This window comes from Mastomys coucha, unplaced genomic scaffold (genome assembly GCF_008632895.1).
Source record: "Mastomys coucha isolate ucsf_1 unplaced genomic scaffold, UCSF_Mcou_1 pScaffold1, whole genome shotgun sequence".
In the NCBI taxonomy this organism is placed as follows: Eukaryota; Metazoa; Chordata; class Mammalia; order Rodentia; family Muridae; genus Mastomys; species Mastomys coucha.
The window spans coordinates 17,868,615-17,883,452 of NW_022196891.1; the positions used below are offsets into that span (position 1 = coordinate 17,868,615).

At 42.7% G+C, this 14,838-nt stretch overlaps 1 protein-coding gene across 5 annotated transcripts in view; it reads right to left on the reverse strand.

Annotated features, from left to right (window-relative positions):
- Insig2 (insulin induced gene 2) overlaps positions 1 to 14,838 on the reverse strand; it is a 23,023-nt gene that overhangs the window by 7,000 nt on the left and 1,185 nt on the right. The window contains exons 2-4 of one of the 5 annotated variants that reach the window (XM_031380780.1): positions 7,389 to 7,396; positions 6,998 to 7,262; positions 393 to 517 (exon numbers count right to left, since the gene is read on the reverse strand). In XM_031380780.1, coding sequence (XP_031236640.1) covers positions 393 to 517; positions 6,998 to 7,241 — 369 coding nt within the window. In that variant the 5' untranslated portion in view covers positions 7,242 to 7,262; positions 7,389 to 7,396. Of the gene's footprint in view, positions 1 to 392; positions 518 to 6,905; positions 6,924 to 6,997; positions 7,397 to 14,569; positions 14,671 to 14,838 lie in introns of those variants that run through there. The other 4 variants (XM_031380772.1, XM_031380765.1, XM_031380767.1 and 1 more) reach the window with 4 other exon arrangements.

The following is a 14,838-nucleotide window of genomic DNA, read 5'->3' on the forward strand; positions in this document are numbered from 1 at the left end:
AGTGTGTAGGAGCGGGTGCTTCTTGGTGTTGACTATAACCAAAAAATGACACTATAACTTCTTTAAAAAGACTTTTAAAAGAGTACCTAAAACTACCAGGGTCTTTACCTGCAAACCCTAAATGAAGAAAGAAAGGGGTGAGGAGGTGGGGCTTTGAAAATTCAATTTTTGAATTAACAAAATGACATGTAAGAAATTTAACAGCCTAAGGAGCAGAGTGTTACCATGGACTGCAAACCAGCATACCTTCCCCTACTCTGAGCTCACACTCGCTACCCTGGTGTCTTTCCTAGCAACTGGGTCAACACTGCAGTGAGACTGAGGGAGACCATCAGAGTTAACGGCAGGGAGGTTGGAGGCTGTTGTGCTACTGCATGCTTCAGAAAGGATACAGCACTGGCGTGATTTATACCCACGAACACCGCCACACAGCGCATGACACTGGACCACTCTCTCTTAAATTTATGTGGCTCTCCTAGATGCCTGTCAATGCAGGGGTACAATAGCCCAATCACAGCTGTGAAAAGAATAAAAACAAAGTAAGTCATCAGCAGTACTGCACTGGCAGCCATGCACTTACACACATCACTACAGCTACTGCTTTCTAGATCCTTCTGAAAGGGCAAGTTACCCGAGTGAAACTTACCTTACCAAGAGTGGCAGCACACTGCAGAAAGCTGTGAGAAGCTGCAGCACTCTCCAGGCAGCACACACGGGAGTGACTCATAAGGAACCAGAGACACTAACTCCTAAGTGTACCATACAGCTCCCAACAGTACCTTACATACCTGAAAGCACCAGCTCAGTCCACAGTACGTTCTCCTCAAACAACACAGTACTTAAGTATGCTATAATCACATAGGATCTAAAGAGAAGCTAGAGGGTAGGCCTGTGAGCTCACACAACCTTGTCCCCTCTACACTAGGCTCCCAAGGTCCGGACCATCACCTTATGAAGATCAGCCCTGCCTGGCCAGCTTCCTGTCTGCACCCAGCAGTCTCCTGACTGCTTTCCACCTCATCCTCTCACAGCACCTCTCTGAAAACAAAAGGCTACAGGTACAGTTCTTTCTACACACAAAAAGAAGGAAGGACATGGTGAGAATTACAAATTTGCTAGGTATGGCAGTGCATACCTTTATTCCTAGCACTGGAGGGAAAAGCAGGCAGATCCCTGAGTTCAAGGTCAACTTAGTCTACTTAACACATAGTCAGACCAGTGTCTTAAAAACAAATGAAAATCCTACAAATTTACAGATAATATGTAAGTCTGCTGTTAAAAGGTAAGAAGATGCCATCTTAATGGACCGCTCTCGGTTTGAGAATCAACATTCTTGACTACCAAGATATCCACGACTAAGACCTAAACTATTCTTACTAACAGAGACATGACATTTATGTATATGCTCTGTGCATGTTTCTGAACGTGTTCATGAAGACATGCCGAAGCCAAAGAACAAGCTAGGGTGTCATTGCTCAGCCACCACCCACCTCGTTGTCTGACACAGGATCTCAGTAGGCTTGGTTGGCAGCTCAGTAAGCCCTAGACACCAGCGGCACCCATCTCTTCGGCACTGAACCACCTTGCGCAGGCACCACCTTGCCTCACTTTTTTCTTTCTTCTCTCCCAGCCCTTCCCTCTTTTCTTCCCTTTGCTTTGTTCTGAATGTGAGTTCTGAGGGGTCAACCCAAAGCTAACAAGGAAAGCGCTGCACTGACTCACCTATCTCCCAAGCCCACAACAAAAGTTATTGTTTGCTAAAGATTATTTGTTAAATTTGTGTCTACATAATGCTTGTGCCTGCTAGTATGTGCATGTGCGCTTGGGTGCCCATGCAGGCTAGAAGACATGGGATCCCCAGAATTACAGGAGGTAGTAAGCCACTCAGTATGGGTGCAGGGAAACAAACTCTGGTCAGGTCCTTTAAAAGAACATTAAACACTCAACTGTTGCACCATCTCTCACAAAATGAGATTTTAAATTATAAGTATAATTTAATATGTAAATATTTAAATTTTAAAATATAAAATTAAAAGGGTATCAAAGAAAAAGAAAACTGGGAAGCAATTAGAATTACAAACCACAGGCACACAGAGCAATGGAACAGCATGGAGAAGAGACAACCTGGCTACTTCCACCTAGAGATGAGAATGGAGCTCTGCGTTCTTTTCACCTCAGCACTGGTAAGTACAGATGGCTCACAGGCCATCCTGAGACCAGTGATAAATCACAGCAATGCAGAGACCCAATAGCTGCTAAACACTGCCAGGGCCTGGGTGATGGCTCAGTTTGTGAAAAGCTTGCCTTGCAAGCTCAAAGAACTGAGTGCAAACTGAAACAAGAAAACCTAAGGCAGACTGTGTCTGAGGGACAACCAGGGGCATCCTCAGGCCTCTACATACATACACAAACAGACACACGCACACAAAGAGGCCTCTGCATACATACACAAACAGACACATGCACACAAAGAGGCCTCTACATACATACACAAACAGACACATGCACACAAAGAAAACCCACATTACAGTCCTGTTTAAAACACACTACTGAAAAATCCCATTGGTTTAAATGACAGCATTTCAAAGTTCTACATGATTAAAATGACAAGCATGCCTAATAATTGAAACATGTCTAAATGATATTTTTTCCTCAAGGGCTGTCACAAAACAGCTCACTTGTCATTCCTCAATTCTCTGTATAATAAATGCATACACATACATAGATGCATACTGATAATGATGCACCTACCTACCTATTACCTGTCTGTCATCTACCATCCACCTATCTACTATCTACCTATTGCCATCTATTATCTACCTATATATCAATTAATTTATCCTCAACCCCCTGCCATCTTCCTCCTGTTTGCCTGTGCCTGAGTAAAAATCCAGCCAGAGCAGGTGTTCCAGGCCAATTTTCCTCAGCAGCTGATGCCATTGGTAAAGAGTTATCACACAGAGATGCTGACATGTATGTGCAAAAGTGTAAATAAGTAAAACTGACTATGGTTCTATGCAAGTGAGAGACAACTGAGAAGGGGAAGTGAAAACACAAAGAAGAAATTTAAATGGCCATGCTGCCAACCTTGGGATTTGCCAATAAAAAAAAAAAAAACAAATCCGTTGAGTATGCACGGTGCTCAGCTGCTCACTGAGGAGGAGAATTTGGGGAAGCTTGTCACTTCCCATTAAATGTCTTTCTTTCTTTCCTTTAAATAAAGGCATGGCAGAGTCTGATAGGAATATACACAGTGCAGTGAGGCTTCACTGTCTGAGAGCTCGGTGGAGTATGTCTGGGCTTCCTCTTCTCTCTCTACACCTTTTTTTTTTTTTTTTTTTTAAACAAGAGACTTAAAATCATGCTGTGTAAAATCATATGCAAATACAATCCTGCTTAATCAGATGGTTCTCTGAAGTAAAGTCACATGCCTTCTGATGTCTTTAAGTGATTCCCAGTAACAGTCTGCCAAGACTGAAGACAAAAGGAGTTTGTGAAGCACTGGTAGTAAGCCATCACTCTCTCGGGGTGCTGTGCTCAGTGCAGTGAGGCAGGAAAAGGAACACAGTTAAATTAGACATCTAGCAATGAGGGGGGCTGCAGAAAACCAGAGCACTCAGAAAGATGCACTTACAGACGACAACAGAGGCAAATACTGAAGCCCTATAACATATCCGCCTCTTGGTATTTCCTGGGGATTTAAAGAGGGCTGGAGAGATGGACGAGTTGGTAATGTGCTGGCTGTGTAATGTGATGGCTGAGTCTAACCTTCAGAATCTACTTCATACACACACACAAATGCACGCACACACGCACCAGGCATGGTGGTGTACACTTGTAATCCCCTTGCATTAAGAAGCAAAGACAAGCAGTTTCCTGGTGTTTGCTGGCCAGCCAACCTATCCTACTTGGTGAGTTCCATGCCAGTGAAAGACTGTCTCAAAGACAAAAGAATACCACCACCACCACCACCAAGGTAGACAGCACCAGAGATGTGACAGCACGAACACACAGACACACATGGACACAGACATGTACACACTAATAAACAAGAGGATGTGTTCCATGGCAAAGTGACAGACACTGCTGAGTGCTGGATTAAGCACCGACAGGAGACTGAGGGGCTCTTCCTCTGCCCCTGCACAAGGAGAGGTAAGGCTGTCTAGGGAGCTTCCATACAAGGGACCCTGCAGGCAGAGGCAAGCAAACAGCTCTCTTTTCAGAGGGAGGCACCAAAGGGGACTAAGCCACAGCCAGAAACAAGCAGCACTACCAGGAACCTGTACAGTTTGAGCATGGAGCTTGGGGTCCAGAAAAAGTCAGAGGATTACAAAATGTCACAAGAAGGCTTTAACCCTGAGCATGGTAACGAATCAGGAAAACCATGTCACCACATTCTGCATCAGAGAATCATTCTTATATCCCACAAAGTTCAGCAGAACACGGGGAAGTGGGATCAGTCAAAATCAAGATAGAAAAAAAATCTCCAAGTCCAGTGGATTGGGGCCAAGACACCAATAGGATGGTGTAAACTCTGTAGGCTCACCTTGGACAGGGGGAACTGGAGAGGACAGAGACCTCTCCAAGAAAGACGTAAGAACTGTTTGACTAGCAGGATCCTTTAAATGACCTTCTTGGGCTTACCTACCTATGATTTTTTTGAGGTAACTTCTCTACTTCTTTTACCCACAATACAGGAATTGTCTTTTGAAGAATTTAGTCTTTAGAGCTGGTAATGCTAAACCTCCAGTCCCAGAACCCAGGAAACAAAAAACAAAATTCCATACGAATGAAATTCTCAAACAGTTAATACAAATCTTGTATTTACTTGATATATATACATATACAAATAATGTGTATAAAACAGGCTATGTTTATATATTTAGAGTGTGCATGTGTGTGTGTGTGTGTGTGTGTGTGTGTGTGTGTGTGTGTAATAAACTAACAAAAAATAGGGGCCATGAAACTGAGAGAGTAAGGCATGGCCAGAAGAAGGATAGAAAAGGGGACAACCAAACATATTTTAATTAAAAAAATTACAGAAATCCCCCCAAAACATTCTCTTAGAAAAAGAAAAAAGAGGAGAAGGAAGAAGAGGAGGAAAAGAAGAGAAGAGAAGAGAAGAGAAGAGAAGAGAAGAGAAGAGAAGAGAAGAGAAGAGAAGAGTCCACAGAAACTTGTGGACTCTTTCCCCAGTAATGCCTCAAGAAGCCACCCACCGGCTTCCCAAGACTACCCTACAGAGACAGGCGACTCCTGTTCCTTTACATGAAGTGATGAATCTGGAGACCCTGGTGTGGACAGGTCTAAGAACCTAAGCCAGGAGGATGCAGACTAAGCCACATCTTGAAGGGAGGAAGAGAACTAGCAGCTCCTGGGAAAGGTTTTGTCTTCTGAGTTTAAGTAAAGGGAAATACAGGTAGATTTGCAGATACAGCAAAGAATAAGCTACAAGTTCTCTTGTCTATCTGGACCACTCCTTAGAGAGTGATAACCCTGGGAAAACAAGGCAGTGATGGCTTCTCTTAATTTAAGAGCTCCAATAGCTTGACAGGACTATCTAAGCCACATGGAATCTGACTGCAACAATATCCATCTATCCATATAGCAGGGTTACATCACTGTTCAGCAGGTTTCATAAAATTACTTGAAGACATCCCACAATTCAACCTCAGCTTTGGACAGGCACATCTGCAACCTCCAGTTCTAGGATGTAGGACAAAAGTACCCGTGTTGTGTTGTAAGATATTCATGTACACTAAGCATACACAGTCAGAGTTACAAACATCTTCTCCCACATAGCTATGACTACCTTCTCTTACTTGTTATATAAAGCACGGTGACCCACTGACCTTGGCATTAGACACAACTAAAGAGCTGTCCATTATAGAAGTCCAGCACCATTTGAACTTCAGGACATGTTTCACTTAACCATTAACTGTCCATTACTGAGAATAGTCAAAGTCACTAAGAAGACTATCAGGATTTTAAGCAAAGACAGTATAACTCATTGAAGTCTTCGAGTATTTACTATTCTTCTGCTACATTTAAAAACCAAGCAGCAAGGATAAAAGCATACACAAAAATCTAAAAATATATCAAATTTTCAACTTGAATAAAATTATCTACTTATTAAGTTTGTGTGTGCTTCAAAAACAAGATTATAGCCCTTATATAAAAATTTTAAACAGCAGTGAATATTATCAAAATAACTTAGATATTAAATGCTGTACCCCTAAGAGAATTGATTTTATGGCTAAATTGTAAAGATGCAAGAATCGGGTACCGAGAGTACCTACTGGTTGACTCCAAGGACAACAGAGCAGGCAGAGATAAGCCTGGAGGACAGAAGGCAGAGGCAATGCAGCCTGACACTGGGCTATGAGGGAATGAGGGCATAAAAGAGCCTGGAAATGAAAGAAATGCCACTGCTGAGGAAGCGGAGGACACTACATGACTGCATGCGCACACCAAGCACATCAAACTTCACTCACAGAGGTCTACTGCACTCTATTTAATTATATCCTCAGTGAGGGGGATAAAATGTTTCCCACAAAAGCATGAAGACCTTAGCCCAGATCCTCAGTATCTATTATAAAGTCACTGTGGTGACACACGCCTATAATCCAGGCAGTCCCTGGAGCTCAGTGCCCTGCTAGTCTACCCAGTTAGTCTACCCAGTTAGTCCACCCAGTTAGTCTACCCAGCTAGTCTACCCAGGTTTAGTGAGAGGCTGTCTCAGAAAATGAGTTAGAGAATAACTGAGGAAGATGCCCAACACTGACCTCTGGCCTCAACATGCAGGCACAAATATGTTCATGCACAACACCCACAGGTGCAATCACACACACACACACACACACACCTTACTCACATTAAGCACCACAGAAATGCCTTAGACATACCTGAGGCCGTGCCGCAGCATGGTGGCACCCACCAGGCAGACAAGAAGATGCACACACACACACACACACACACACACACGCCTTAGCCATACCTGAGGCCGTGCCGCAGCATGGTGGTACCCACCAGGCAGACGAGAAGATGCTCGTGATCACATCTGGTGGAAAAAGTGTCACATTTCTCTGAATCTGAAGCAAGTTCAACACTAATGCAAGGAACACTCCAATGAAGAAGAGTACCACCCCGCGGATCACCACGTTCACGCTGTGGCTGGTGACAGAGGAGATGTATGGGCCACACTTTTTAGGCCGAGCTGACTCCGTCTCTCCTTCCGCCATGGTTTCATAAGTTCAGTAGGCCTAGGCCGTAAAAAAAAAAAAAAAAAAAAAAAAAAAAAAGTGGCTTCCCAGTGGAAAAGGTGAACTGTAAATTGAAGCAGACCAATGTTTCAAAGGTACCACATCTTGTCTGAACGTGGTACCTACCAGAAATCCTACAAGAGATAAAAATAAAGAATCAGCATGGGTCTGACACATGACTGCACAAGTTTTCACACTTCAGTACCAGTTAAACAGAAACAGAATGAAACAATAAATTTGTACACTAATTTATTTAAATTATTTACTCAATTAAGAAAATCCTTTAAAGGAGCTTTTATATGCATGTTGTAAATAAATAAATAAATAAATGTTACACGTGTATTTACTAGGACACAACAAGTGTCTTAAGAGATCTCATCTAGAGCTAGAGAGATGGCTGGGCAGTAAGAGGTCATACAGGGGACCTAGGTTCCCAGCCCCCACAACACAGCTAACACATGCCTGCAGCTCCAGTTCCAGGGGAATGATGGCATCTTCTTGGCTCTGTGGACACCAGGCATGCATGTGATACACATACACACATCGAGGCAAAACAATCATAAATATAAAAACTAAAATCACAAATAAATCTTTAAAAAGAGAGTCTGAGACAAAAGCTCAGTAAGGTGCTTGCAGCAGAAGGTGCTTGCAGCAGAAGCACAAGGACCCGGATCTGATCCAAGCACTTACATAAAAACCCAGGTGTGCCTGCAAGCACCTGTGATGCTAGTGGTGGAGAGGGGGAGACAGGAGGATCCTTTGGGCCCACTGGCTGGCCTAGCTCTGTCTCAAAACCACAGTGGAGAAGGACTAAGACAGATACCCACTATCTACCTCTGGCATGCACTATGCCACTGTGCCAGTAGGGGAAGCAGAAGAATTCACCAAGGGAATGCAGCACAACCCAGTGACCACCTTTGAGGTCAGCTTGGGGGTTCATTTACTCCTCTAACTAAACTGACTGCTGGGGTCCAGCTGGGGTCTCCCCAAGAGACTGCTGTATTATCATTTTACGGCTCACTGCAGAGATGTTGGGAGATCAGATTGGGAAGAGGTAGGATCTAACCCAGAAATGAAGGTTGGGTTATGTGGGGGGTTGGTTATAACAATGATCAAGAATTTAAGGTCACCCTCAACTACAGAGAAAGCTGGAGGCCAACCTGGGCTATAAAACATCTTTCAAGAGGGAAGAGACACACACACCAGCAGAATGTTCTTAGGCTAGTTGGGGGCACTGTCCTGGGAGAGAAGAGACTGCGGGCTCCCAGATCCTTTTGTTTCCTATGTGGTAATGCAATCGGACCCTCCCAGGCACACTCTCTAAGGTCCACCCTCTAAGGTCCTCACCAGGGCGCAGATGATGCTAACTAGCCACACCCTTGAATCTCCAGAGTGCTGGATAAAATAAACTTGTTTTCTTTACAAAGTTAGCCTGCTTTCCATATTTCCTTGCAGTAACACAAATTAATTCATCTAATGCAGCAATCCTTGGTGTGAGTTATAGATGAGTAACAAGCCTTTGCATGTACTAATCCAATCACTTGGTAAGGGCAACTCATTTAACCCTCAAATTATCACTAAGAGGATGGTGTGGTGGTGCATATCTGTAATCCCAGCACTGTAGGTCTAAGCAGGAAGATATTGAATTCAAGACTGGCCTAGGCTGTATAGTGATACTGTCTCAAAAACTAAAATAATGACACTAATAATAACAGCAATGACCCTGAGAACTAAGTGTATTACAAGTAAAGCAAGCAAAGGTCACATCTATGCACCTAGCATAGCTTGGATCAAACCCATTGTCCAGCAACCTGCTCTCAGCGTGATGGTAGGCTTCTCGAAATGCCAGGTCCTTGTTCCCGATGCATACTAATAGGTTTGAGATGTGAACACATCAAGCAGGTGTCTCTTCTGCCACTCAGTTCTGTCTTACTCAACTACACTACATCTACACAACCGTTTCACTACATCCTGGGCAGCTCTGTAAGTCAGTAATTAAGGGGCATGGCTTGTGAATCCTCAAACATTTAATTGAATGAAATTCATTTTATATGTATATGTGAGTGGGCCAGGTTGCCACAGTGCATGTGTTCTCATTTTCCACCACTGTGGGTCCCGAGAGCTCAAACTCTGGTTGTCATACTTAGCATTGCACGCCAAGCCATCTCACACAGACAGAACCTCTAATAGCTAGCTTGTAATTGTCTGTAGAGCTGCTTTATGGGATATAAACTTTTTATGTTGGCCTTATTCACCATTAGATCTCCACTGTACCTCTCCATGAAGCAAGCTTCCTGCTTAGCCCACAGGAGTAGCTGCCCCACATAGCTTAAGCCAGGTTCATTCTTCTAGGATCAAACTCTCAGGGCTCAGCAGTCCTTAGAAAGGCAAATCTAGAACTTCATCATTTAATCGTGCCTATTTAAGTGTATACTTTTCAAACTACCTTAAATGCAAATTTTAGAACAAAACTCCATGTCTAAATTTCAGAACAGTGTTTATATATGGTCCACAGCCAAATGGGCCCTGCCAGGTGGCTCAGTAGGTAAAGGGGCTTGCCACCAAGGCTGATCACTTGACTTTGATTCCCAGGACCCGTACAGTAGACGGAAAGAACCAGCTCCTGCACATTGTCCTCGGGGCTCTACACACACATTGTGGCATGTGCATGCCTACACGTCCAAGTACACACACAGACACACAGATACACAGAATAATAAATATAATAAGAAACTTTGAAAGAAATAGCTATTTATGAAATACGAAAACCCTTAATTTTCAATACCATTTAATGAACACTTAACAACAGGCTTTTCTTATTAAGACAGGTTTCACAAGCTGATGAAGGTTGGTGTTAAACTTCAGATCCTCCACCTCCACCAGCCCCTTCTAAATACACTCACTCCCTATTCCTAGAGCTGAGAGTATATGTGCTACCAAATCAGTTTTGTGTAGTGCTGAGAACCAAACCCGGGGCTTGATTTTTACTACAGAACCATCTCCCAGTCCTGTGGAATAAAAATATAAATATACTACATCAGTGTGAAAAAATACTTTAACATATAAAATAGCAACAAGCAAACAAACAAAATACCACAACTGGTTCCCTTACATATTGCATGAGACCAACAGCAGCGGACCCTGCTTCCTTGACTCTACACAGGCACAGCCACCCTACTCCTCTACAGTGCATGAGCAAGAGTCAAGTAACCACTTGTTCTGTATGTGAATTTTTCCAAAGCAGAATCAACAGCTACATATACTGTACAGGCTGGTTTTGTGTGTCAACTTGACACAGGCTGGATTATCACAGAGAAAGGAGTTTCAGTTGGGGAAGTGCCTCCATGAGGTCCAGCTGTGGGGCATTTTCTCAATTAGTGATCAAGGGGGTAGGGCCCCTTGTGGGTGGTGCCATCCCTGGGCTGGAAGTCTTGGGTTCTATAAGAGAGCAGGTTGAGCAAGCCAGGGGAAGGAAGCCAGCAAGGAACATCCCTCCATGGCCTCTGTGTCAGCTCCTGCTTCCTGACCTGCTTGAGTTCCAGTCCTGACTTCCTCTGGTGATCAACAGCAATGTGGAAGTAAGCTAAATAAACCCTTTCCTCCCCAACTTGCTTCTTGGTCATGATGTTTGTGCAGGACTAGAAACCCTGACTAAGACATATACCTTTAGTTCAATAGTATTTTTCGAAGGATAAATAACTTTAGCTAGCTAGTCCCATCTACCTTCTGAGATTACTGGTCAGAATCTGTCGAGAAGCCTTGGCACTTAGGATCCTTTGCTGGGTGGAAACTGTTCTGAGCATGACATATTATTTAGGATCCCTGGCTTCTGCCCACTAAATGCAGGCCTCTCCCATTTGTGATGCCCAAAATTGTACCCACAGTATTTTCAAATGCCCTGGGGGAGGTTCTGTCCTCCAATGGAGCTGCTGACTACTGGAGTCTTCTCTTCTCATTCTGCTGGTCTATTGCAGACATTTTGGGCTATTTATTTGTGTTTTCTCCCACTGCTGTTTATTCGACCTTTCCTGGCAACCATTCTTCAGTTTCCCACTTCACCCCCACAAGTTTCCTTTAAAAATAACACAGCATTTGTTTCATGTTTATTTGAAGCAGAACCAAAAGACTAAGTGTGGTTATATCACAGCACAATGATATATAATTACCAGGGACAAAAATAAAGGCTACAATACTTCACATCAATGTCCTAAAATTTTAGGACTGGAAGGAAGCCAGAAGACCATCTATTCTAGGCTGTATTTGAGCTTCATGCAAAGGAAAAACAAAATGTGTATGTGTGCATTTTTTTTCAGAGTTTACACACATACTCAAAAATCTCCAGTATCCAAAGTCAACAATGGACCATCACACCAGATGAGGTGTGGTGGCCCAAACCTGCTGAGTAGGAGCACCCCCAAATTCTATGTCAAATTGGGCTACATAGTAAATTTCAAACCAGCCTGGGCTACTGAGACCCCGTCAGAAAACAAAACAAAAAAGGGAGGAGGAGGAGGAGAATGTGGAGGAGGAGAAGGAAGAAGAGACAGAGGGAGGGAGGAAGGGAGGGACAGAGGAAGGAAGAGGACAGAGAGAGAGGGAGGGAAGGAGAGAGGGAGAAAGGGAAGGAGAAAAGGATGGACAGAGTGTGGAATGGATGCAGGCTGGCCCAATCAACCTAACAGTTCTCTCAGTCACTTCAATAGTGTCATACACAGTCTGCAGGTGAATTAACAAGATCAGGAAAGAACTACTACAGTGTGCACAGGGAAACAGGGATATAATCCCAGCATGTGGGAGATGTAGGCAGGAAGATCTGAAATTTGAGGCTGTCTTCAGCTACACAGTAAGTTCAAAGCTAACCAAGGATACAGGAGACACTGACTCAAAACAAAACAGAAAACTAGGTCTGGGGAGGGAGAAGTCATTTTGGGGTCCTCTTAAAACAATTACAAGTGAACATGTACAAACACCTGGTTGGTCAAACACACAGGAAGTTCCAGAAAAGTATTCACTACCTCCTAGACAACAGTGAAGTTTCTTTTCAAAGAAAACCATGCTTTCTGGGCTGGGAGATGGCTCAGCGGGTAAAGGAGCTTGGAATACAAGCCTGACAGCCTGAGATCAGAATCCAGAATCCCAGAATCCCAGAATCCCAAGGTGGAAAGAAAGATTTAACTTCTCAAAGTTGTCCCCTGGCTTCCACATGTGTGCTGTCTCATGAAACCTCTTCTCCAGCCCCACACTGATGACCAGTCATAGTAAATTAAAATTTTTTAAATAAAGTTTAAAAACCACATTTATAATCTCAGCATTAACTAGGAGGGTGGGGTATCTTAGAGGCACTGGGAACACAGCACAATTTATTTTAAAGATTCTTTAAACAAATATAATTATATTTTAAGTATTAGCCTTATATCAAAATGAAATTAGGTTCTCAAAAATTTTTAATCTTACTGAAAAACTTAGATCGTAAATATATATATACATATATGTATATATATGTATATATATATAAAGCATAATTCCTCAATGGCTCTTAATGAGTCAATAGTAATAATAGGCAGGTGTTTTTAATTCCCATTGTACAAAATCAGATAAGCTAATGTGTCATTTTCTTTTCCTGTTTGAAACAGGATTTCACTTATGCAGTCAAGGCTGGCCTCAAATTTCTTGATTCTCTTTCCTTGTTCTCCAGATGAGGAGATTACAGACTTGTGCCACCAAACCTGGCTTAACTTTCCAAGAGAGCCAAGTTGTGACCAGGCAGCCATGTCTGGGCCAACCACTTCGTCTCCGTGAACAGGGTTCCTTCCACCTCCCTGCACAAACAAACAAACATCATAGATATCTATCGCACAGGAAACTAATTTTAATGTCCTCATGAACTATTAACTCCAAAACAATGCTTTCTACAATTTAAGAGAAAACTCTACAAGAGGACATACAGTAAATATTCTACCTTGAGCCCAGACCTACAGTTTCCATAAAATCCATGAATGAACACAGAAAAAGAGTTTGCATAGTGTAGCTACTAGATCAGTGACAAATTATTAAAGCTGAAAAAAATACTACCCCATGTGACTTAATGATAATGGATTCATAGCATTGCTTTTAGATAGAAGAGAGGCCTAGAAAATTCTAGAGTACAAGTAAATCAAAGTTTATGTTCACCATCAAAATAATGCTTTCAGGTAATAAGCATTTGAGAAAAGTATAGAAATGAAATATAGTAACTTAAGAATTAGTTGGAATTTAGGCTTTTTGGGGGGGGGGGTCTAGGTCTTTGACCTCAAACTTAACATATACCCAAGGATGACCTTGAACTTATGATCTTATGATTCTCCTGCCTCTACTTCCCTAGCACTAGGATATCCATCATGCATTACCACACCTCGTTTAAATCTAGCAACTTAAGAATCATTTAGTTGCAAGCAAACAGGATTATTCATTTTTCAATGACTAGTGACTAGTGGTAAGTTTGCATTCTCAGATGAATCTCTCTTCAGAGACTGGGTCTGATACATCCACCAAGTAATAACGTTAAATTACTACCACCCCTTTTCTTTTCAACACATGTCGTGCTCATTAGAATGGCGTTCACAAAACAGAATAAGCATCAGCACTGCAGAAACACAATTCAACCACGTGCTTTAGCCCTCCTTAAACGAAAGCACACAGATATGGCTCTCAAAAGGTGCGCCAGAACTCTAGGAGGAAAGCCTGCATTTCCCAGGTACACGGAAGCTCTTCTCTCCCCACATTAAATCCGAACACAGAAAAGATTAAGTAAGCAACAGTCACACAGCTTGCTTACTGCTTTAAACAGAAAGCTTAGTCCTTAAAAAATGTTACTCTACTGTTTTAGTGATAACTTTCTAGAAACAATAAAAACACTGTTTTTACTGAACTGTGCTTTCTCTTTTCCTTTTCAGTGTTTCTATCTAGAACACAATTATCATTTTAAAACGCATCAAATTTCCCCAAATACAAATGATTCATGGATTGGTCATTTCATAAGAGATGCAAGCTGAGTACTATGAAAACAAATAATATCACTGGTTACAAATCCGGGGGTAAAAAGGATGGAAGAAGAAAGCATCAGTCATTGTTTTTTCCCTGCAGCTCATTAATTAATAGGGGCCACCCCTTTATTCATTTTCATTCAGTGGTTCACTCTCAGGGCCAAACCACAAAGCTGGGGCAGGGAGGGGCGGAAAGGGAGCCACACACGGAAGCCTTATGGGTTTTTTTTTGTTTGTTTTGTTTTGTTTTGTTTTGTTTTAACCCAGAACTGGAAACTGTCTTACAGTGCCGTGGTCAGCCTCCCTGCGACACTGAAACCAGCCTGCATCAGCGTCCCAACTGTCAAACTCAATCTGCTCTTTCTCCAAGAATTCCCTCATCGATCCTACAAGACAGTAAACACTTCAGGGTATATATATTTCACCCAACGGCCCAGCTACCACCACCCGTGAACAACTTTTTTCTCTTAAGTTTTAACACCTTTCATGTCCCTCCCTCGGCCCATCTTCCGCAAGGCACTGTTTTCCTTTCCCAGACAGCTCATCCCACCCCC